The 22,259-nt window shown below is 41.6% G+C and overlaps 1 protein-coding gene across 2 annotated transcripts in view; it reads right to left on the reverse strand.

Moving 5' to 3' along the window:
- The window catches only part of LOC134204744 (uncharacterized), a 140,305-nt gene that overhangs the window by 12,199 nt on the left and 105,847 nt on the right, over positions 1-22,259 (reverse strand). For both annotated transcript variants that reach the window (XM_062679562.1, XM_062679561.1), the window contains exon 4: positions 6,896-7,223. In XM_062679562.1, the coding sequence (XP_062535546.1) occupies positions 6,896-7,034 (139 nt within the window). In that variant the 5' untranslated portion in view covers positions 7,035-7,223. The remainder of the gene's footprint in view (positions 1-6,895; positions 7,224-22,259) is intronic.

The following is a 22,259-nucleotide window of genomic DNA, read 5'->3' on the forward strand; positions in this document are numbered from 1 at the left end:
TGTACCAACTACAACGCTACATCCTTCCTAGCTAGCTTTTTGTTAAATATCTTGGTTGTATACCATTTCGCCGGAAACCATTTCGCGGAGTTTTTTTTCGCGGTACGACATTTCGCGGAATGTATCAACTCACCGAAATACATTTCGCGGAATGCACCTTTTTTCCGAAAGACATTTCGCGGAATGTACCTTTTCACTGGCGGAATTCAGTTAGAATAATTATCATTCAAATAATTACCGATTTCTGCTTAATTACATGAAATCCGGGCAATTTTTTTTTATTTAATGCAAATCCGAACCCGACCCGTTCCCGAGAATTTCGATTCGAACCCGACATAATTTAATTATTTTAGCCCGCACACAATTTTTCCCCGAAAAATTCAAACTAGATATTTTCTGGTTCTCTTGAAATTGAAAAAAAAAATGTAAGCCCAAAAGTACAAACTAGCCTCACAATAAATAAAACTGAATAAAACAATTTGCAGTATTTTATTTCTCAAACCCGTACCCGACCCGAACCCGATATTGAAGTAATTTTTCAAACCCGAACCCATGGGGTACGGGTTCGACTCGACCGTATCTACCGCCCGTTATAAGGCGAAAGGAGTTGCTAATGTTTTCTTTCAAAGAACACGTCTTCCCGGTATAAGGTGAAAGGAAGGGTAACGCCTTCGTAAAATGGATGCATCTGCCCGGTATAAGGCGAAAGCAGTTGATAATGCCTTCTTTAAAAGGATGCATCTGCCCGGTATAAGGCGAAGACAGGGGTAACGCCTTCTTTAAATGGATACATATGCTCGGTATAAGGCGAAAGGAGTTGATAAAGCCTTCTCTAAAATAATGCGTCTGCCCGGTATAAGGCGAAGGGATGGGTAACGTCTTCTTTAAATGGACGCATCTGCCCGGTATAAGGCAAAGGGATGGGTAACGTCTTCTTTAAATGGATGCATCTGCCCGGTATAAGGCGAAAGGAGTTGATAATGCCCTCTTTAAAAGGAGTATATAGGTATGAGGCGAAAGGAGGGGTAACGCCTCCTTTAAATGGATGCATCTGTGAAAGGAGTTGGTAATGCCTTCTATAAAAGAATGCGTCTGCCCGGTATAAGGCGAAAGGAGTTGATAATGCCTTCTTTAAATGGATGCATCTGCCCGGTATAAGGCGAAAGGAGTTGGCAATGATTTCTTTAAATGAACGCGTCTGCCCGGTATAAGGCGAAAGGAGTTGATAATGCCTTTTTTAAAAGAATGCATCTGCCCGGTATAAGGTGAAGACAGGGGTAATGCCTTCTTTAAATGGATACATCTGCTCGGTATAAGGCGAAAGGAGTTGATAAGGCCTTCTCTAAAAGAATGCGTCTGCCCGGTATAAGGCAAAGGGATGGGTAACGTCTTCTTTAAATGGATGCATCTGCCCGGTATAAGGCGAAAGGAGTTGATAATGCCCTCTTTAAAAGGAGTATATAGGTATGAGGCGAAGGGAGGGGTAACGCCTCCTTTAAATGGATGCATCTGTGAAAGGAGTTGGTAATGCCTTCTATAAAAGAATGCGTCTGCCCGGTATAAGGCGAAAGGAGTTGATAATGCCTTCTTTAAATGGATGCATCTGCCCGGTATAAGGCGAAAGGAGTTGGTAATGATTTCTTTAAATGAACGCGTCTGCCCGGTATAAGGCGAAAGGAGTTGATAATGCTTTTTTAAAGAATGCATCTGCCCGGTATAAGGTGAAGACAGGAGTAACGCCTTAGTTAAATGGATACATCTGCTCGGTATAAGGCGAAAGGAGTTGATAAAGCCGTCTCTAAAAGAATGCGTCTGCCCGGTATAAGGCGAAGGGATGGGTAACGTCTTCTTTAAATGGATGCATCTGCCCGGTATAAGGCGAAGGGATGGGTAACGTATTCCTAAATTGATGCATCTGCCCGGTATAAGGCGAAAGGAGTTGATAATGCCCTCTTTAAAAGGAGTATATAGGTATAAGGCGAAGGGAGGGGTAACGCCTCCTTTAAATGGATGCATCTGTGAAAGGAGTTGGTAATGCCTTCTATAAAAGAATGCGTCTGCCCGGTATAAGGCAAAAGGAGTTGATAATGCCTTCTTTAAATGGATGCATCTGCCCGGTATAAAACGAAAGGAGTTGGCAATGATTTCTTTAAATGAACGCGTCTGCCCGGTATAAGGTGAAAGGAGTTGATAATGCCTTTTTTAAAAGAATGCATCTGCCCGGTATAAGGTGAAGACAGGGGTAATGCCTTCTTTAAATGGATACATCTCGGTATAAGGCGAAAGGAGTTGATAAGGCCTTCTCTAAAAGAATGTGTCTGTCCGGTATAAGGCGAAAGGAGGGGTAACGTCTTCTTTAAATGGATGTATCTGCCCGGTATAAGGGGCAATTGAAATTTTGGAAACTACTTCTAAATATTCTGGGAGGCGTTCCTTAGCCATGCGGGAAGATGCGTGACTGCAAAGAAAGCCTATGCTGAAGGATAGTCTCGTTAATCTTGTGTTCAACGAATGCAAAACAAAATGGTAACTTGGTTTAGAGACCTCGCAGGTAATAATGTCGGAATGCTGAATGAACAAAGGCTATTATTATTAATATTTTGCGAAATGGCGCATTCCGCGAAATGGTACATTCTGCCAAAAGTCATTCGGCGAAAAGGTACAATCCGCCAAATGTCGTACCGCGAAAAGTTACAAACCGCCAAATGTTATTCCGCGAAATGCTCAACCGCGAAAATGAATTCCGCGAAATAGTTTTCGGTGAAATGTTATACAATCAAATATCTTGGCATGTTTCGAAATTGACCAATTGATATGAAATTTGCGAAAAAGAATCCAAGTGTCTTGGAGGGACTCGAACCCTCAACCTCCTACTCTCTAGATAGGCGTGATAAGGCTGGGCGGATTTGTATAGAGTGCGATGTGCCAAAGGCTTGCTTGGCTAAAGTATTTGATGAGTGTGATTGCTCTACGCATGCGGTCGCGTGTACTCAGACGACTAATGACGGCGGAAGACCGACACTTGATTACAATTAACTGCATATTATTCCAGCCCGTTGTTGGGGGCATAGAGTGTGATGCTCTCGAATAATAAACAAGGTGCACTCGCTTGACTGTGGATATACAACAGTAAAGAACATGTAAAGATTGGACAAATCAAGCATCCGAAAGATATTCAATTTGCACAGAAGAGATAACCGCGGTGGAGGTTGGAACTCGGATTCTGATGGCTTTTCCGCAAACGTGACGTGAATAATATGCAATTAATTGCCATCAAAAATTATCTGTCGGCAAGGACATTCCCAGGGCAGTATCCTCGGGCCCCTGCTTTTCAATCTGTTCACCTCCAACATGCCAGAACCTCCAGAAGGCGGCATTCTGTCTCTGTTCGCAGATGACACCTCCATCGTCTACAACGGTAGAGTTATCAGAGTGGCAAAACTGGATGCCCTGATAGAGTGCCATCACCATCACCATCATGGTTAAAGTCGATTTACTGTTTTTGAGCTATTTTTAAGTATTTGAGGTTATGACTTTCAGTCTTCTTATACCGAAACTTCGGATAAAAACGTAAAACCCGTTTTTGAGCATAGGAAGACTGAAAGCCGTAACCTCAAATATCACCATCATAGTCGATCTCTCCTAGCTATTATTAAGCTTTGAAGAAATCAAACAACAGTTATAAATGACGAAAATCATTGCAACAACTTCTAAACGACGGATTTTGGTATGCTTCACATGTTTTGTGAACATTGTGATTCATTTCGCTTTGGTTTTGGTCATGTTTAAGCTACTTTTCAACTTTTTAGTGCCCGAAAATACTGTTACGCTTCAAAGTTGCTGTTCTACAAAACTCACGATTTCATTATAAATCATAATAAATTCATTCTATAATAATAACTTGTTTTTCCCTGGTCATTTCAGTTATATAATTCCTTAAGTGCAATTTACAGTTAAATTCTGAAAAAACGAATACTGAACATTTATCATTAAATTACACGTTAGGATTTCATGAAACAAATTGTTCCAACACAGGAGCTTTGCCTTCCGATGATGACTGATGATTACTACGATCAACTTTCAAATTGTATCAATGCACAATATGTCTAAATACCTTTGCCATCAAATGCATCCTAGTAACAAGTGAAGAATGGCTCTGTTGGTATAACTCTGGGCTTCGAATCTGAAGAATCATAGTTCGATACAGGATGCACGTTCCGAAAGAATATTTATTTAATTAAACTGTCTAAGACGAATTAAGTACTGTCCATTTAATTCCACCAGTTAATTTTCGTTATCTTTGCAGATACGTATTTCGACCACAACTGTGTGGTCGTCTTCAGTGTCTTGTACTTGACTCGACTTTGTCGAGTCAAGTCGAGTCAAGTCGAGTCAAGTACAAGACACTGAAGACGACCACACAGTTGTGGTCGAAATACGTATCTGCAAAGATAACGAAAATTAACTGGTGGAATTAAATGGACAGTACTTAATTCGTCTTAGACGGTTTAATACATTCCACTAAACGAGCTTAATATATTTTTCTGTTAATTAAACTGTTTTTTGACAAACGTATCAAAGTATTCTATGAAATTATGTTGACAACTGTAACCATTTCATGATTGATATGATTGGAAAATGGAAGAACTAAAGCCATTGATTATCGCTGGAATTGGTGTGGTAAAGCGAAATTTAGGGAGAACTCGATTGCCGACGATCAAACGTGTGCTGCAGTCATTTTTTCATAGAAAGGAGAATAGACAGTTTCACGAATCGAGCATTCTAGTCGCCAAAAGCTTGATAGAAATCTACAATGCGAAGAATGTACCACTGCAACGAACTTGGCTTGTGGAGAAAAAAATTCGAGGCCTCTATCAAAAGTGGAGATTGTTCAAGAAAAACTTTAACAAATCCGGAAAATGCTACGATCGAATGCGTGGCAAATGGTTTTCACTGTACATAGTAGTTAGGTTATCAAATTCTAAAATCAAACAATTCCTCATAAAGGATAAAATAGATATAATTATAAAAATACTATCCAATTCTATATGAAACAAAAAAATGCACCTTATGAAGGAGTCCGTTGGCCAAACTGTGGAGAACCCAGTCCTACACCATTAGGGAACTCAATACCGTCGTGGATAGAGTTCTGAAAGGTTATATCAAGATTTGTATCAGCGACTTCAATGCGAAAATCGGCTCCGTAAACTCAAACTAAGAGCGCATTCTGTGATAACAAAGACATGGTGAACCGCACCTTCCTCCATCGACCATGATGGACATCTGTAAGAACCGTCATCACGCCTGATCATCATCTTCGGGCCGGCGATAAAAAGATAGAATAGCCAGCATATATAATAAATGAATAAAACTCTTTGCCATTGAATTTTCCGAAAAATCATTAAAAATTACCGTACGTCTCGAAAGACAATAATAATACCTAATAATAAGCCTGCTTTGAATACGACCATCTGTTCAAGCTCACTTCTGGCTGCCACCGTTCTCAACAATAACATGTTATATTGAACTTCTATGAATACATATTAGATAATCGTTCAATTTATTCCCGATAGAACTTCCCATCCCACTACCAGCAGCTGACAAATCGGTCTGATTCAACAAACCGCAACAAGTTTGACCTAAACGTGCCTCCCACGCGCGGGTCCAGAACTGCCGCAGCACGTTCAGCAGTGAGAACTTCCGCTCGTGCACATGCGTGGAATCACGGAAGGCTCCGCTATTCGATCTCAAGCATTCCATCCGGGTTGCGTCGTCGTCGTCGTCGACGGCATCGCTGCCAAGACCAACGCATCGCCCAGAGATCAAGATCGTTCTTTGACACTGACTGGAAACGTTTTCAGTTTGCCGGAGAAGTCGGACTGTTATGTTGGTTCCAGCTAGCGAGAGCGGGTATAGGCCGCCCACGAAATCTGCTCGGTGCGCATTTTAATTCCTGCTGGCCGATGAAAGCCTCCGCAGATTTTATTCGCGCCGGTACCTACATCTATCTCAAGGCTTCACTATGGCGACGACTACGACACCGTCACCGCTTTCAGCGGCCTACCGAGCTGGTGAGTTAGAATTCTCATTCCCATTTGATGACACGTGCTATTTGTTGGCGCTGTTAGTGCTGGCCGCCGCGCGCGGTGAGGAAGTTTTATAGCCCGACTATTGAGTTCTTCCTATAGGCAACGACTGTGGTTTATAAGGCGAATTTGCATCTTCTTTCGGATGTGTAGGCCTGACACAGTTCCACGCATTTTATCCCGCATCGATGGTCGCCGGACGGGGCACTGTTATTGTCTACGAATGTGACGTAAGGCGGCTGCAAATTGTCAAGTGTGTCACGAGAGTTTCTTGCAAATCGAGCTCTGTGGCATTTCCGCAGTCTGGATGATTCATTGAGTTCCCGAAATGCCCCAGTTAACTGGATGGAAGCCCGAACATGTTGCTAAAAATAAAGTTTCCGCTAATAACATTCAAGATTTTCTAATGATGGTATTGTTCCATATGGTGCTAAAATGTCCGTTTAATTCAAATATCTTTAAATTTGTCCCAAGAATTTTATTCGGCCTATTCACACATCTTAAAGGGGTAAAATACTGTCGACAAGTGTTATTTGAATCGATTAGAGAGTTAATTACGATCGCTATTAGAGTACTCGCCGTTAGTGTGCGGAGGTGAAAGAGCAAATTAGCTGTGGGTTGTTGCTCCGTTAAATTCCATTTCCGAGTGTGAATCGATTAGAGAAGAGCATTAATCGGTTAGCAGCGTGCAGCGTCAAAACAAGTGATTATGTGCCACGGGGCGAACCGAACGAACATTGAAAGCAAAACAAATGCAACGACAAAAGGTGATTTAGTAGGAAGTGTTGGAAAATTTGTTTTGGACAAACCAATTCTTTTGACATGCACGTCCCGATTGAAGGACACCGTACGCGGAGGCGGCGCCGGCGCTTCCGAGCCGTCCGTAGCAGCGGGGGTGGTTTTCGAAACTGAGGAAATTGGCGCGATCGGGTGGGCGACATCCGTCATTCTGATCCCAAACTGGCAGCGAAGCTCCGTCTACTCATAGCGGTAAATTTTGCGGGAGGAACTTTAAATTCATATCCGGATCGATTCAAGGCTTTGGAAGCATTAACGACTACGAGTGCGGTTCGAGGCTCATTTACATCTAAGTTAAATGAACTAAACTACGATATCCAATAGCCACTAGGGCGAGATCTAAAATTTACCAGAAACGGAAATAGAGCTGATTCAATAAAGTAAATGCATTTATGGGAAGTAGATATTGTTAGTATCGACCGATTTTTATTATCTATTTCAAATCAGAGTGGACTAAGAGAACATTTTGAGGTTTTCTTGGGTTTTGAGTTTGATAGTTAAAGATATGCAAAAAATAAAATACTCCAATGCTTGATGTAAGCTAGATGCAGCAGTATTTTTCTCGAAATAAAAAAATGTTACTTAGTCCAGTCTCACTTAGCATTGACCAAAAGAAAAGTGCTCTCTAAATACCTACATCAGATCGCATTTCTGACAATTTGTTAACCTTTGCTAACAGATTTATTAAGTGTACCGAAACATAATAATAATACTAGTGAAGATGTGTTTTATACTAGCTGAACAGAACGCTGAAGAAACATATAAAAAAAATCAATTTCCAGTATCGTCATCAAAATCGATGTACATATTTTAATAACTTACGCTACACTTTTAAGGCTCCCTCAGACCTAAGCGATTTCATCGCCGCGATAACGGCAACTAGCCGCCGCGATTCTATCCCCAGTCAATACAAGATTGTATATGATGTCATATAAAATGCTAAACTGAAGGCGATATAGGTACTTCGCCATACAACATGTACGTATATCGCCTCATCTCTAGCATTATATGTTACATCATATACGATTTTGTGTTGACTGCGTCGTTAGGTCGCTCCAGGCAAAGTTCCATTTTACGGTCAAAAAACTATTTTTATAAATGCGCTAAAAAAGAAACAGTACAATCTACTTTTTTGTCAATTTTCATCTATTATTAAGAATAATGGGAAGTTCAATAGCACGTTACACTTCAATAATGGCACTACAATTGAACTGGATGTCGAACACAATTTACAACACATGTTAAGGGCGAGGGTTATGCCTTAATTTTGCGCCTAATACAAGAAAAACATTTATTTAACTTTCCGTCCCTGACGTCTGTTTTTAAGGGCTTTCAAAAGTCTAAACTGCTCTAAAAACCGCATTTCTTGACCGATTCTTTCGCAACAAGTTGCATTCCATCCGAATGGATCTCAATTTTCGATTCGAGTCTATCCACGGTACGGTTCCAGAATTATTTCAGATTCCGCTGGGGTCAGTTGTCCCCGGAATTAGTGGCCATTCACAAATTTAAGTCAAAACAGGTCGTGTGACACCTCAAACTTCATGATTTCACAATTTCACAAAGCATTGATGGGAATGATATCTGGCTTAACTTTTCAAAAGGACCTAAGTATCATTTTTTTCTCATGAATTAATTTTAATACTGCAATCAAAAACTTCCATGTTGTTCTGTTGATTGCGCTTTTCAAATTAATTCATGAAAAAAATGTTACTTAAGGTCCTTTTGAAAAGTTAAGCGAGATATGTTTAAGGTTCCTGGCCCACTCGGATTCAATCCGGCCACAATCTGGAGGACCCACGGAATGACCATTTTTAAGGGTTCCTGGCCCACTCGGATCCATTCCGGTCAGTGGCGTAGCCACGGGGGTGGTTTTGGGCATAAACCCCCCCCCCCCCCCAGAGCCAACATTTTTAAAAGAAATTTTGTTTTCGGAAAAAAAATTGTTCAGAAAACCTCCCCCAGACCAATTTTCTGGCTACGCCACTGATTCCGGTCATAATCCGGAGGACCTACGGAATGGCCATTTTCTAAATCGATTCAAAATTGGTCTGCGACACCTCAAATTTCATGATTTCACAAAGCAATGATGGGAATGATATTTATAGGGTTCCTGGCCCACTCGGATTCAATCCGGCAATATCGGCCACAACCAGGGGGACCTACGATATGTTCATTTTCTAAATCGATTCAAAATAGGTCATGCGACACTTCAAACTTCATAATTGTACAAAGAAATGGTGAGAATGTTATTTTTTAAGGGTTCCTGGCAAACTCGGATTCAATCCGACCACATCGGCCACAATCCGGGGGACTTACGATATGGCCATTTTCTAAATCGATTCAAAATAGGTCGTGCGACACCTCAAACTTCATGATTTCACAAAGCAATGGAATCATATTTTTAGGGTTCCTTACCCACTCGGATTCAATCCGGTCACATCGGTCACAATCCAGGGACCCACGGAATGATCATTTTCTAAATCGATTAAAAACAGGTCGTGCGACACCTCAAACTTCATGATTTCACAAAGCAATTATGGGAATGATATTTTAAGGGTTCCTGGCCCACTTGGATCCATTTCGGCCACAATCCGGAGGACCTACGGAATGGCCATTTTTTAAATCGATTCAAAATAGGTCTGCGACACCTCAAACTTCATGATTTCACAAAGCAATGATGGGAATGATAATTTTAGGGTTCCTGGCCCACTCGGATTTAATCCGGCCACATCGGCCACAACCCGGGGGACCTACGATATGGCCATTTTCTAAATCGACTCAAAATAGGTCGTGACACACTTCAAACTTCATGATCTTACAAAGAAATGGTGGGAATGATATTTTTAGGGTTCCTGGCCCACTCGGACTCAATCTGGCCACATTAGTCACTATCCGGGGAGCTACAGAATGGACATTTTCTAAATTGTTTCAAAATAGGTCTTGCGACACTTCAAACATCATGAATTAAAGAAAAGTGATGGGAATGATCCAAAAAACCAACACAAAAACAATCCAAAAAAATATGATAATAATTTTTTTTGAATATTTGTTACGATTACGTTTATTACGATAAATGACTATGCACTTCCATATTGTGGAAATAAAATGCATCATCTATCAACAGAAGCATAGAAAAACACACATTGCCATCCAAAATAAAACTAGAATAAACAAAAGGCTCTAGCATTCATAAATACACACACAAACGAATTTCTATTGATATACATCGGTATAAACGTTATATGTGGCTGTCTTCAATGAAACATGCCACGAACGTATGAATACTTATTTATTTATCATCAGACTAAGGCCGGAGTGGCCTGTGCTGCACATAACAGACTTCTCCATTCAGCTCGGTTCATGGCTGCGCTTCGCCAACCACGCAGTCTGCGGAGGGTCCGCAAGTCGTCCTCCACCTGATTGATCCACCTTGCCCGCTGTGCACCTCGCCTTCTTGTTCCCGTCGGATCGTTGTCGAGAACCATTTTCACCGGATTACTGTCCGACATAATGGCTACGTGCCCGGCCCACCGCAGTCTTCCGATTTTCGCGGTGTGAACGATGGATGGTTCTCCCAGCAGCTCATGCAACTCGTGGTTCATTCGCCTCCTCCACGTACCGTCCGCCATCTGCAACCCACCATAGATGGTACGCAACACTTTCCTTTCGAAAACTCCCAGTGCGCGTTGGTCCTCCACGAGCATCGTCCAGGTCTCGTGTCCGTAGAGAACTACCGGTCTTATAAGCGTTTTGTAGGTAGTCAGTTTGGTACGGCGGCGAACTCTATTCGATCGGAGCGTCTTGCGGAGTCCAAAGTACGTACGATTTCCAGCCACTATGCGTTTCCGAATTTCTCTGCTGGTATTGTTATCGGCGGTCACCAGTTAGCCCAAGTACACGAATTCTTCAACCACCTCGATTTCGTTACCACCGATAGAAACTCGTGGTGGGTGGCTCACATTGACCTCTCTTGAGCCTCTTCCTATCATGTACTTCGTCTTCGACGTGTTGATGACTAGTCCAATCCGCTTAGCTTCGCTTTTCAGTCTGATGTAGGCTTCCTCCATCCTCTCAAAGTTACGTGCCATGATATCAATGTCGTCGGCGAAACCAAATAACTGGACGGACTTCGTGAAAATCGTACCACTCGTGTAAATCCCTGCCCTTCGTATTACTCCCTCCAAAGCGATGTTGGATAGCAGACACGAAAGACCATCACCTTGCCGTAACCCTCTACGGGTTTCGAAGGGACTCGAGAATGCCCCTGAAACTCGAACTACGCACATCACCCGATCCATCGTCGCCTTGATCAACCGTATCAGTTTATCCGGAAATCCGTTTTCGTGCATTAGCTGTCATAGCTGGTCCTGATCGATTGTATCATATGCGGCTTTGAAGTCGATAAATAGATGATGAGTGGGCACGTTGTATTCGCGGCATTTCTGCAATACCTGACGTATGGCGAACACCTGGTCTGTGGTAGAGCGTTCACCCATAAATCCCGCCTGGTACTGCCCCACGAACTCTCTTGCAATTGGTGTTAGTCGACGGCATAAAATTTGGGAGAGTACCTTGTAGGCGGCGTTCAGCAATGTGATTGCGCGGTAGTTGCTACAATCCAGCTTATCGCCCTTTTTGTAGATGGGACACACGACACCTTCCATCCACTCCTGCGGCAGAACCTCATCCTCCCAAACCTTGGTAATCACCCAATGCAGCGCTCTAGCCAGTGCTTCACCACCGTGTTTAAACAGCTCTCCTGGTAGTTGGTCAACTCCAGGGGCTTTGTTGTTTTTCAGCCGGCCGATCTCCTCCTGGATTGCCTGGAGATTCGGAGCCGGAAGTCGCATGTCCTGCGCGCGTGCTCCTAGGTTCATTACCATACCGCCACCGTTGTCTGCCATATCGCCATTCAGGTGCTCTTCGTAGTGCTGCCGCCACCTTTGGATCACCTCACGCTCGTTCGTAAGAAGGTTCCCGTTTATGTCCTTACACATATCGGGCTGTGGCACGCGGCTCTTACGTGAACGGTTCAACTTCTTATAGAACTTTCGTGCGTTATTAGCGCGGTACAGTTCCTCCGTCTCTTCACGGTCTCGATCTTCCTGCTGGCGCTTTTTCCTCCGGAAAATCGAGTTTTGTCTGTTCCGCGCCCGTTTGTATCGTGCCTCGTTCGCCCTCGTGTGGTGTTGCAGCAATCTCGCCCATGCTGTATTCTTCTCCTCAACTAACTGCTCACATTCGCCGTCATACCAGTCGTTTCTCTAATCCGGAGCCACCGTGCCTAGTGCAGCGGTTGCGGTGTTTCCAATGGCGGATCGAATATCTCTCCAGCCATCTTCAAGAGATACTGCGCCTAGCTGCTCTTCCGTTGGGAGTGCCACTTCCAGCTGCTGCGCGTAGTCTTGGGCTAGTCTACCGTCTTGTAGCCGCCCAATGTTAAGCCGCGGCGGACGACTCCGACGCGTGTTGATCACCGTCGAGAGTTTTGAGCGCAGACATACTGCGACGAGGTAGTGGTCGGATTCAATATTCGCACTGCGATAAGTGCGTACGTTCGTGATGTCGGAGAAGAATTTACCGTCGATTAGAACGTGGTCGATTTGGTTTTCCGTTACTTGATTAGGTGATTTCCATGTGGCCTTGTGGATATTCTTACGGGGGAAGAAAGTGCTTCGGACTACCATTCCGCGGGAGGCTGCAAAGTTTATGCATCGTTAGCCGTTGTCGTTCGATACGGTATGCAGACTATCCGGTCCGATGACCGGTCTATACATTTCTTCCCTTCCTACCTGTGCGTTCATGTCACCGATGACGATTTTGACGTCCCGCAGTGGGCATCCATCGTATGTCTGCTCCAGCTGAGCGTAGAACGCTTCTTTCTCGTCGTCGGATCTCCCTTCGTGTGGGCAGTGCACGTTGATGATGCTATAGTTGAAGAAACGGCCTTTTATCCTCAGCTTGCACATTCTTGCGTTGATTGGCTGCCACCCAATCACACGATGGCGTATCTTACCCAGCACTATGAAGCCGGTTCCCAGCTCGTTGGTGGTGCCACAGCTTTGGTAGAAGGTAGCCGCTCGATGCCCGCTTTTCCACACTTTTTGTCCTGTCCAGCAGATTTCCTGCAGCGCTACGACATCGAATGAGCGGGGATGTTATGAATACATGAATAGGAATTTGTGCCCGGACAAAAATGTAATGTGACCTTAAAATTTATATTATAATTGCATGTGTATATAGGTTTCAAGAGAAATTCAATGTCTAAGTTAACAATGGTATTAAATGAGTACACACTTCGCTCTATACAACTACGAAAAGGAAAAAATAATTATGCTTCACATTTTTGTTTATACTTTCGGAAAAAAATTAAGTCACAGAATTTAAATCACAAATGAATTTTATTTAAAAAATGTGTAGTTTGAATGACTCCAGATAGCCATGCGAGCAAAGGCATAGACATAGGACAAGATACATACTCATGCAATGGCTGGCATAGAAATGCTTTCAATTAATAACCAGAAAAGAAGACCAAGTTCCAGTGCCAGCCATAAGAGCCATAAACGAAGAAGTAGTTTTTAGGTCCTTCGGAGCGTAGCAAATGCACCAGGATTTATTCCGAGTGATTCTCAACCATAAACTGTCAAAGAATAATAAATCATATTTTGTGTTACTATTCAGAAGAAATTTTAATCAGATATGAAGAATACAAATACCATGAATATACTGCCGTGCCGTGCGGTAAGACGCGCGGCTACAAAGCAAGACCATGCTGAGGGTGACTGGGTTCAATTCCCGGTGCCGGTCTAGGCAATTTTCGGATTGGAAATTGTCTCGACTTCCCTGGGCATAAAAGTATCATCGTGTTAGCCTCATGATATACGAATGCAAAAATGGTAACTTGGCTTAGAAACCTCGCAGTTAATAACTGTGGAAGTGCTTAAAGAACACTAAGCTGCGAGGCGGCTCTGTCCCAGTGAGGGATGTAATGCCAATAAGAAGAAGAAGAAGACTAGATTAATTCACAGCATTGAAAGTTTGGTTCACGTTTGCAAATATATTCAATTATTTCCTCTGGAATTTGAAAGGTGTGGCCGGATTTATTCCGAGCGGCCTGGGAACCATAAGAAATCTCCTTTTAACATTGCTTTGTAAAGTCATGAAGTTTGAGGTATCGCACGACCTATTTTGAATCAATTAAGAAAATGGCCATTCTGTAGGTCCCCGGATTGTGACCGATGTGGTCATATTGGATCCGAGTGGATCAGGAACCCTAAAAATATCCTTCCCATTATTGCTATGTAAAATTTTGAGGTTTGAAGTGTCGCACGACCTATTTTGAATCGATTTAGATCATGGCCATTCTGTCGATCCCCGGATTGTGACCGATGTGGCCAGATTGAATTCGAGTGGGCCAGGAACTCTAAAAATATCATTCCCATCATTGCTTTGTGAAACCATAAAGTTTGAGGTATCGCACGACCTGTTTTGACTTAAATTTGTAAATGGCCACTTATTCCAAGAACATCCGACCCCAACGGAATCTGGAATAATTCTAGAACCGTACCGTGGATAGCCAATTTGTTGCGAAAGGATCGGTAAGGAAATGCGGTTTTTACAGCAGATTAGATGTTTGAAAGCCCTTAAAAACAGACGTCAGGGACGGAAAGGTTAAGAAGCATTACTCAGTGAATTCTAGATTTTACCTTAACGAATTGGATATAGAATAGAAAGTTGAATAACTGCTTGCCACAATCCCTTCTATCATTATAAACAAATCTTAATGAAATACAGCGAACTCTCCCTAACTCGATTTTCAGTATATCGATAGTTTCCCTCGATTAAATAACAAGCTTGAGCTTGAGCTTGAGCTTGATTGACTGCTCGTAGTTGCTACTCCATTATGACCAGATCAGCTGTTCTTACACAGGGAACCAACAGATGTTTGCTTGGGACTAGCACACACATTCAATGTACAAAGTACTGGTGATCTCATTTGTTAGGTCATACTGGCGCCTGCCACGTCAGAATGCAAGTCAATGTAGGGAAGGGGGAGGAAATGATGATGCAATCACTCGCCCACTGCAAGCCGAATATACCTCTGCCTTTGCCACGAGTTCATGCGGAATTTATTGGAATTTTTGGGTAAGGTTGGAGAGGCAGGGGTCCGTCTTGGTTAACGAGCTGCCAATGTGATAGATAGGAGAAGGTAACTGATGGAATTTCTAATTGGATGTAGGAAACGAGCTCTATAGTTCATTTCCAATTCTAGCAGATTACTGTGTGTGTGCTTCATCCTCTATCCCTCACCCAGCTGGGGGCGTTGATTAAGTAGTACTACGAATAATTTGATCAGATCTCATGCTCCGTAATGGTGCCCTTTTTGTTATGAAGACTAGTACTACAAAAAGGAATCACTTCTGAAGCAAGGAAGGTTTCTTCAGAAGTGTAGGGAATGGGATGTACTAGTTGATCATAACAGGTACAGCAAGACTTCACAAGGACGCCCTTATTCGTATTAACTACTCAGGGAGTAGAAGGCCAAGAAGAGCCACCGCTGCTAGCTAAAGCTTGAACCGGATATCTGGGACTCCCACAATATCCGCGGCAATAGTAGCAAACGATGCCCTGTACGTATTTAGTGTTCAATTTTTCAAATTCATATATTGGTGAAGCAATGAGAGAAGAAAAAGTAAAGAATTGGAACGTGCTCACCTATTTAGTTCATCCAGAGTTTTGCAGTTATGATCCTACTTTGTTTCTATTTAGTTTCCAATTCTAGCAGATTACTGTTAGAATACTCAAGTTGAAGGTATAGGAATGGTAATGGAAACGGTATGGAAGTCCATTTCCAGTTCTAGCGATTGCTAGAACATGAGAAATAAAGAGAAAGATACAAAGTAGGAGAATGGAACGGACCTGGGATTGAACCCACGAACTCCTGCGTATGAGGCAGAAGCAGTAGCCATATGACTACCAAGCCCGCTAGTTTCCCTCGATTAAATAACAGAAAATAAAAACTCGATGAAATTAAAAGTTTCTTGAATCTACCATACTGCGTTCCCTCCGTAAGTCGATGCCTTACTTACTCGATATTCGTTAAGTCGAAGTAATTTTCCAATGCATTTTCACCTCGCAAATTCGATGCTATCAGCATCAGTTTACATTCACGAAAGGGTCTGAGTCATTTACAATAAAGTAATTTGGCATAACGCCATGTGGCATAAGGTCACTTGGCATAATTTTGAACTACTACAAAAAAGTGGGCCTTTGGCATAATTTGGAACTGTTAAAGGGAAAGGGCTATTTGATGAATTTTTTCACATAGTTAGAGTAGATCGAGGATATGTTCTGATGTATTCAGACTGATGATAGACATTTTTTTGGAAGGATGGAGAAACGAAGCGGTGAAATTATTTTTGAGAAAGGGGTTACACCCATCATTGACTTACTTACTCCAGGAAAACGCCTACATTAAAAAAATCTTGATTCCCCTTGCGTGATTCTGAACAGACACCTACTTTTGAAGAATTTATTGATTTACTTATTTTGATTATAATTCATCTGACAACTTGGTCTTAATGAATGAAACTCACGGTTACAATAGTAGTGACCTCTTCACCATATTTTTAAAACGTTCGGGTGCTTCTCAAAAGTCAAAAAGCTTCTCAACAATTTTAAATTTACTGATCATTGCAGAGACAAGTTCGTTGTGTCCAAAGAACGTACGATGAAATCGATCCTGCAGCAGTGATCGTTGTCGAAAAGGTCGTTGAATGGTACGAATATCCAGTAGACCGAGTAACCGAGGAGAATCGATTTCTCTGCACAGTAGTCTAGCCACGAATGTCGGTTGCTGCAGCTTTCGCTATCTTTCGCGTATCCATATTGAGCCATCTGTATCGAGCAGGGTATGGAGGAAGATTAAGTGGATCACGCCATGGTAAGTGACGCAGGGCCATTCGAATAAACCTCCGTTGGGCACGTTCAATTCTCGAGTTCCATACAGCGTCATTCGGGGTCCAGACAATAGAAGCAGTTTCCACGATAGGTCGAACCAGCGCACAGTACAAGGACTTCAAGCAGTGCGGATCAGTGAAGTCCTTCGCACATTTTGATATGAAACCCAGCTGGTGGTTTGCCTTGGTAATTATCGACGTATAATGGGCGTTGAACGCCAGTTTTGGATCCTACACAACTCCAAGATCCGTAACCTCCGTAACTCTTTGAAGTGTGGTTCCATCAATACGGTAATCAAACAATAATGGGTGTTTTGAACGATGGAAGGTCATAACAGAGCACTTTGGGACACTGACAGTCAATTTGTTCTGATGGCACCAGGTAATGAACACGTTCAACAAACTTTGCAGAAGATGACAGTCATCAACTGATCGTACTATTTGATATATTTTCAGGTCGTCTGCATAGATAATTCTGCAATCCAAACCCAATTTCGATGCAACGTCGTTGAAATAGAGTGTAAACAGCAGATGTCCCAAGTTGCTTCCTTGTGGCATGCCAGATAAGTTGCAGAAAGGGGACGAAACGCACGAGTCAATTTTCACACGGAGTTTTCTACCAGTTAGGTTTGGTCGTCGCTCCGAGGCGCGATTGTTTCGACAACAAGATGTTGTGGTCAATCTTGTCGAAAGCCGCCTTCAGATCGATGTAGATAACATCGAACTTGAGCCTTCATCTCCATAGCAGTAATACAAGTGTGAGTGAAGTTGAGTAGGTTCGTAGTGATTGATCTACCCGGTAGAGATGTAGTTCTTCGATTGGCTGAGAATAACATCACTGATAATTATTTCGAATAACTTTGACGCTACAGACAAGTTGGTTATTCCACGATAGTTCTTGACATCCTTTCTATCACTATTTTTGTAGACCGAAAACATTTTTACTTCTGGAAAAGGGATTAAATCCACCATTGCCTTATTGTAGGCAAACGCTTACTTTTAAAGAAAGTATCACATCCACCATTGCGCATTGCCTTAATCCGGGAAAACTACTTTCAAAGATGGAATCTCATACTTTTGAAGAAGTAATCACATCTACCATTGCCTCAAGCCGGGTGAGCACCTCCTTTTAAGAAGTGGTCATATCCACCATCGCCTTATGCCGGGCAAACGTTCTTTTTTTATTTTGAAGAAAAGAACACAACCCCCATTGTCTTAATGCGAGCAAGCGCCTATTGAAAAAAATAGATTGCATCCGCCATTTCCTTAATCCAGGCAAGTGCTTATTGGCTACTTTTAAAAAGGAATCACATCCAATCACATCACATAATCCAGACAATCATCTACTATTAAAAAAAAGGATCACATTCACCATAGTCTTAATCTTACTTCTTCTTCAATGGCTCTTCATTCCCACTGAAACTTAGCTTGATTATTATTAAGTATTCTATTCGCATTTCCTCAGTTATTAATTGAACGCTTTTCTATGCCCGTTATTGCATGAGTATGTATCTTATGTGGCAAGTACAATGGATACACTATTCCCAGGGTGTCGAGAATGTTTCCAACCCGAAAACATCCTAGACCAGACCGAGAATCGATCTCGTCATCTTCGGATTGGCAATCCTACGCCTTTGCACGCAAGGCTACTGGAGACCTCCCGCCCTGAATAACCAGTAAACAATAAATAATGATCCATAAAAAATGACAAACGATCCGTGAATAACATCCGATTGTTGCGTAAAACAGTAACATGAAGTGCGGGAAGCCCCATAAAGAATAATTGTATGATCCATAACTAAGCTAAAATTTAGCAGTTAATAGGAAAATATGGTCAAGAAAAACATTTTTTTGCTATTTTCCCATGAGCGTATGACAAATGTCAATAAAACTTCAATTTTGCCCAATTTTTATCGTGATGATGATCCATAATTTCGGTAATATGATCCATAATGTTGGTCATATGATCCATCATTCGATCCATATTTTCTGCAAAAGATCCATAATTTTGGAGATATGATCCATAAATTTTGCTATATGATCCACAAATTGTGAAAAATGTGTGGATTAATTAACATAATTCCATTGGTCTTTTTTCCAAGCGTCATAGGATCAAATTAATGGATCAAATTTTTCCACCACTCAGTAGTAACTAATTTTATGAAAACAAAAAAAAATATGCCAAATGTCCGGATTGTACCTCGTTTGGTTTAAAACCCTTTGGCATAATGCCGTTTGGCATAATGGTCATGATAATTAAAAGCGTCATGATAATGAGCTTGCCCATTTCTACCTATTATTAGGAAACGTATTCTAATTTATGTTATTTTATTTTTTAGCTTGCCCTAAATAATATTTTAGCTTGCCTTAAATCTAGCAAATGCATCCTTTCAAAGAAGAGATCATAGCTCCCCTTGCATTGAACCGAGCAAATGCTTGAATTGAAAGAAGGAGTCATATCCTTTCTGGCTTCTGCAGGGAAAATGCATTCTTTGAAAGAAGGAATCTTTACTCCCTTTTCCTTATACCGAGCAAATGCCTGAATTGGAAAAAGAAACCATATCGTCCCTTGCAGTCTGCCGGGCAAATGCATTATGTTAAAGAAGGGAAATATTTTCCTTTGCCTTAAACCAAGCAAGGTCTCGAAATGAAAGAAGGAACCATTTCCTCTCTTGCCTTTTGCCGGGCAAATGCATTCTCTGAATGAAGAAACCATATCTTCTCTTGCCGTCCACTGGGAAGATGCATTTTTTGAAAGAAGGGATCATTTAACCGAGCAAATGCTTGAATTGAAAGAAGGAATGATATCCTCTTTTGCTTTGTACCGGGCAAATGCGTTCTCTCATTTTCCTTAAACTGAGCAAACGCCTGAACTTAATAAAGGAACTATGTCGTCTATTACCTTTTATCGGGCAAATGCATCCTCTGGGCGAAATGATCTCATCTTCTCTTGCATCCAACTGAGCAAATGTTTGAATTGAATAAAGGAATCATATCGTCTTTTGCCCTCTGCTAGACCTTCTGCCATCCTCTGAAAGAAGGGATCATATCTTCCCTCGCCTTAAACCGAGCAAATGCCTGACTTGAAAGAAGGAAACTTATCGTATTTTGCCATCTACCCGGTAAATGTATCTTTTGAAAGAAGGAGCCATATCTTCTCTTGCCGTCTTTTGGGAAGATAACTTCCCTGGCCTCAAACCGAGTAAATGCATTAACTAAACAAATGAATCATATCCTCTCTTTCTTTAGCCGAGAAGATGCATCCTTTGAAAGAAGTAATAATTCTGAATAAGGCATACATTGAAAATGGGAATCATACATATTCTTCCTTGTGTTACACCAGGAAAACGCTTTGTTTGAAAAAAAAGGAATCATATCTCCTTTTGTTAGATGCCGGAAAAATACATCCTTTTGAACAAGAAGCGTATAGTTTTTAAACATATGAACGACAAAATATGCTTTTCAAGAGATGATGGTTTCCTGCAGAAATAAATTCATTTGTTTCTTTTTGCCTTTTTCGTGTAAAATAGTTTTTGCTCTTGAGCACTTACAATTTTGCTATTGGAATTCCCGACTGTTGATGTTTGTATTAGTTAACGACAATCTTGCTGCTGACCCAAAGATAAAAAGATGTTAAGTGGAATATGGAGATAACAAAAACAATGAAGTCTACAAATATTCCTTTGGGCAGTGATCTGATAGAATCTGATCTTTAATTCAAAACCAAAAAAATCAAAGCATCTATCTTATAATGTTAAAACGAAAATCGATAATTATTGATCATATTATGCATAAGTTCCGAAATATGTGATTAAACAACTATTATGCTGAATGACCATTATGCCAAACGGCTATTATCCCAAACGGCGTTATGCCAAACGGCGTTATCCTAAACGACTTTATGCCAAATGACCTACCACCATTGTCCGTTATGTCAAATGACCTTATGCCAAATGACTTTATGCCAAATGACTCGCTCCCTGCACGAAACACACGATTACGGGCCATTTTGCCAAATATCGTTTTGTCGAATACCGTTTGGCCAAATGCCATTTATCGAAATTAATTTATTGGCTTTTTTCGGTGATAATTATACTACTCAAAGCGAAAGGGAGTAGATGAAAGTAATGAAGATACAGATTCGATTGACACCGCAAGCGAGCGGCAAGTGTGAAATGAATAGAAACTGAAGATTAGCAGAGGGCCATATGAGAGAACAAACATTGTTGAAATCGCTGTTATTCTGCCTAACGTCCACCCAGGAACGGCTTGGATAGTGACGTGGTGATCACTGTACCAAGACAGCCAAAATAACAGCGATTTCAACCTGCTAAAGTGCTGTTCGGCAAGCGTAAACAGTTCTATTGATTCGTGGCATATTTTCAGAGATTCATACAAGAGCGCGCTAAATCTCTTCACGCATAATGCAACGTACACACCAGTCAAGCAGTTTGACGAACATTGACTCCGCCCCCAAGAAAACGCTTCGGTTGCTGCTTTGTTGGAACGTGTGTGAAGTTGTTCGAACAACCATTTGACAGTTGGCGGCTCGGTTGGAAAAAATTAAAACGGTTTGATTTTGATTTGAGTTGTCGGGGGTGGAGTCAAGGTTCGCCGAATATGTTTGAGCATTTGTAGTGAAGTTGTACAAACCCCCATATATTTGTTGATGGTTGGTGCTCAAGTTGGCGCTTCGGTCGTTCGTGTGTGATATTGTTGGTCGAATAAATTGATTGTTCGTGCCGCTGTTGGTAAAACTTGATGGATGTTGATTCCAAACGAGAGGTGGAGTCAATGTTGGACAAACTGCTTGACCGTGTGTACGTTCCATTAGGCAGAAAAACAGCGATTTCAACAATGTTTGTTCTCTCATATGGCCTTGCTAATCTTCAGTTTCTATTCATTTCACACTTGCCGCTCGCTTGCGGTGTCAATCGAATCTGTATCTTCATTACTTTCATCTACTCCGTTTTTTCGCTTTGAGTAGTATAATTATCACCGAAAAAAGCCAATAAATTAATTTCGATAAAGTCACGCGGTGATCAAAGCTTTCCTAATTACAAATGCCATTTAGCCGATAAGTTGAAAAGAAAGAGTGAAAAGTGTAAAGTAAGTAGTGAGAAATGAGACGTGAAATGTGAAAAGTAAAAAGTGAGAAGTGAGAAGTAAGATATAAGAAAGTAGTGTGAAGTATATACAGTGACCTGCATATTAAAAAGCCCACTTGCAGTTTTTCATACAAAATGGCCAACTTTGGAGGTTCAGATCTCGATTACGTGTGAACCAATTTTGCTGAAAATTTGCCAAGAGCTCAGATATAACTTTACCACACCTAAGTTTCGAACATATTGATTCATAGGCTAAAAAATTATCGCGGTAATACCAAAACGATTTTTTTGGAAAAAAAATTGAT

Source organism: Armigeres subalbatus, unplaced genomic scaffold (genome assembly GCF_024139115.2).
Source record: "Armigeres subalbatus isolate Guangzhou_Male unplaced genomic scaffold, GZ_Asu_2 Contig857, whole genome shotgun sequence".
NCBI lineage: Eukaryota > Metazoa > Arthropoda > Insecta > Diptera > Culicidae > Armigeres > Armigeres subalbatus.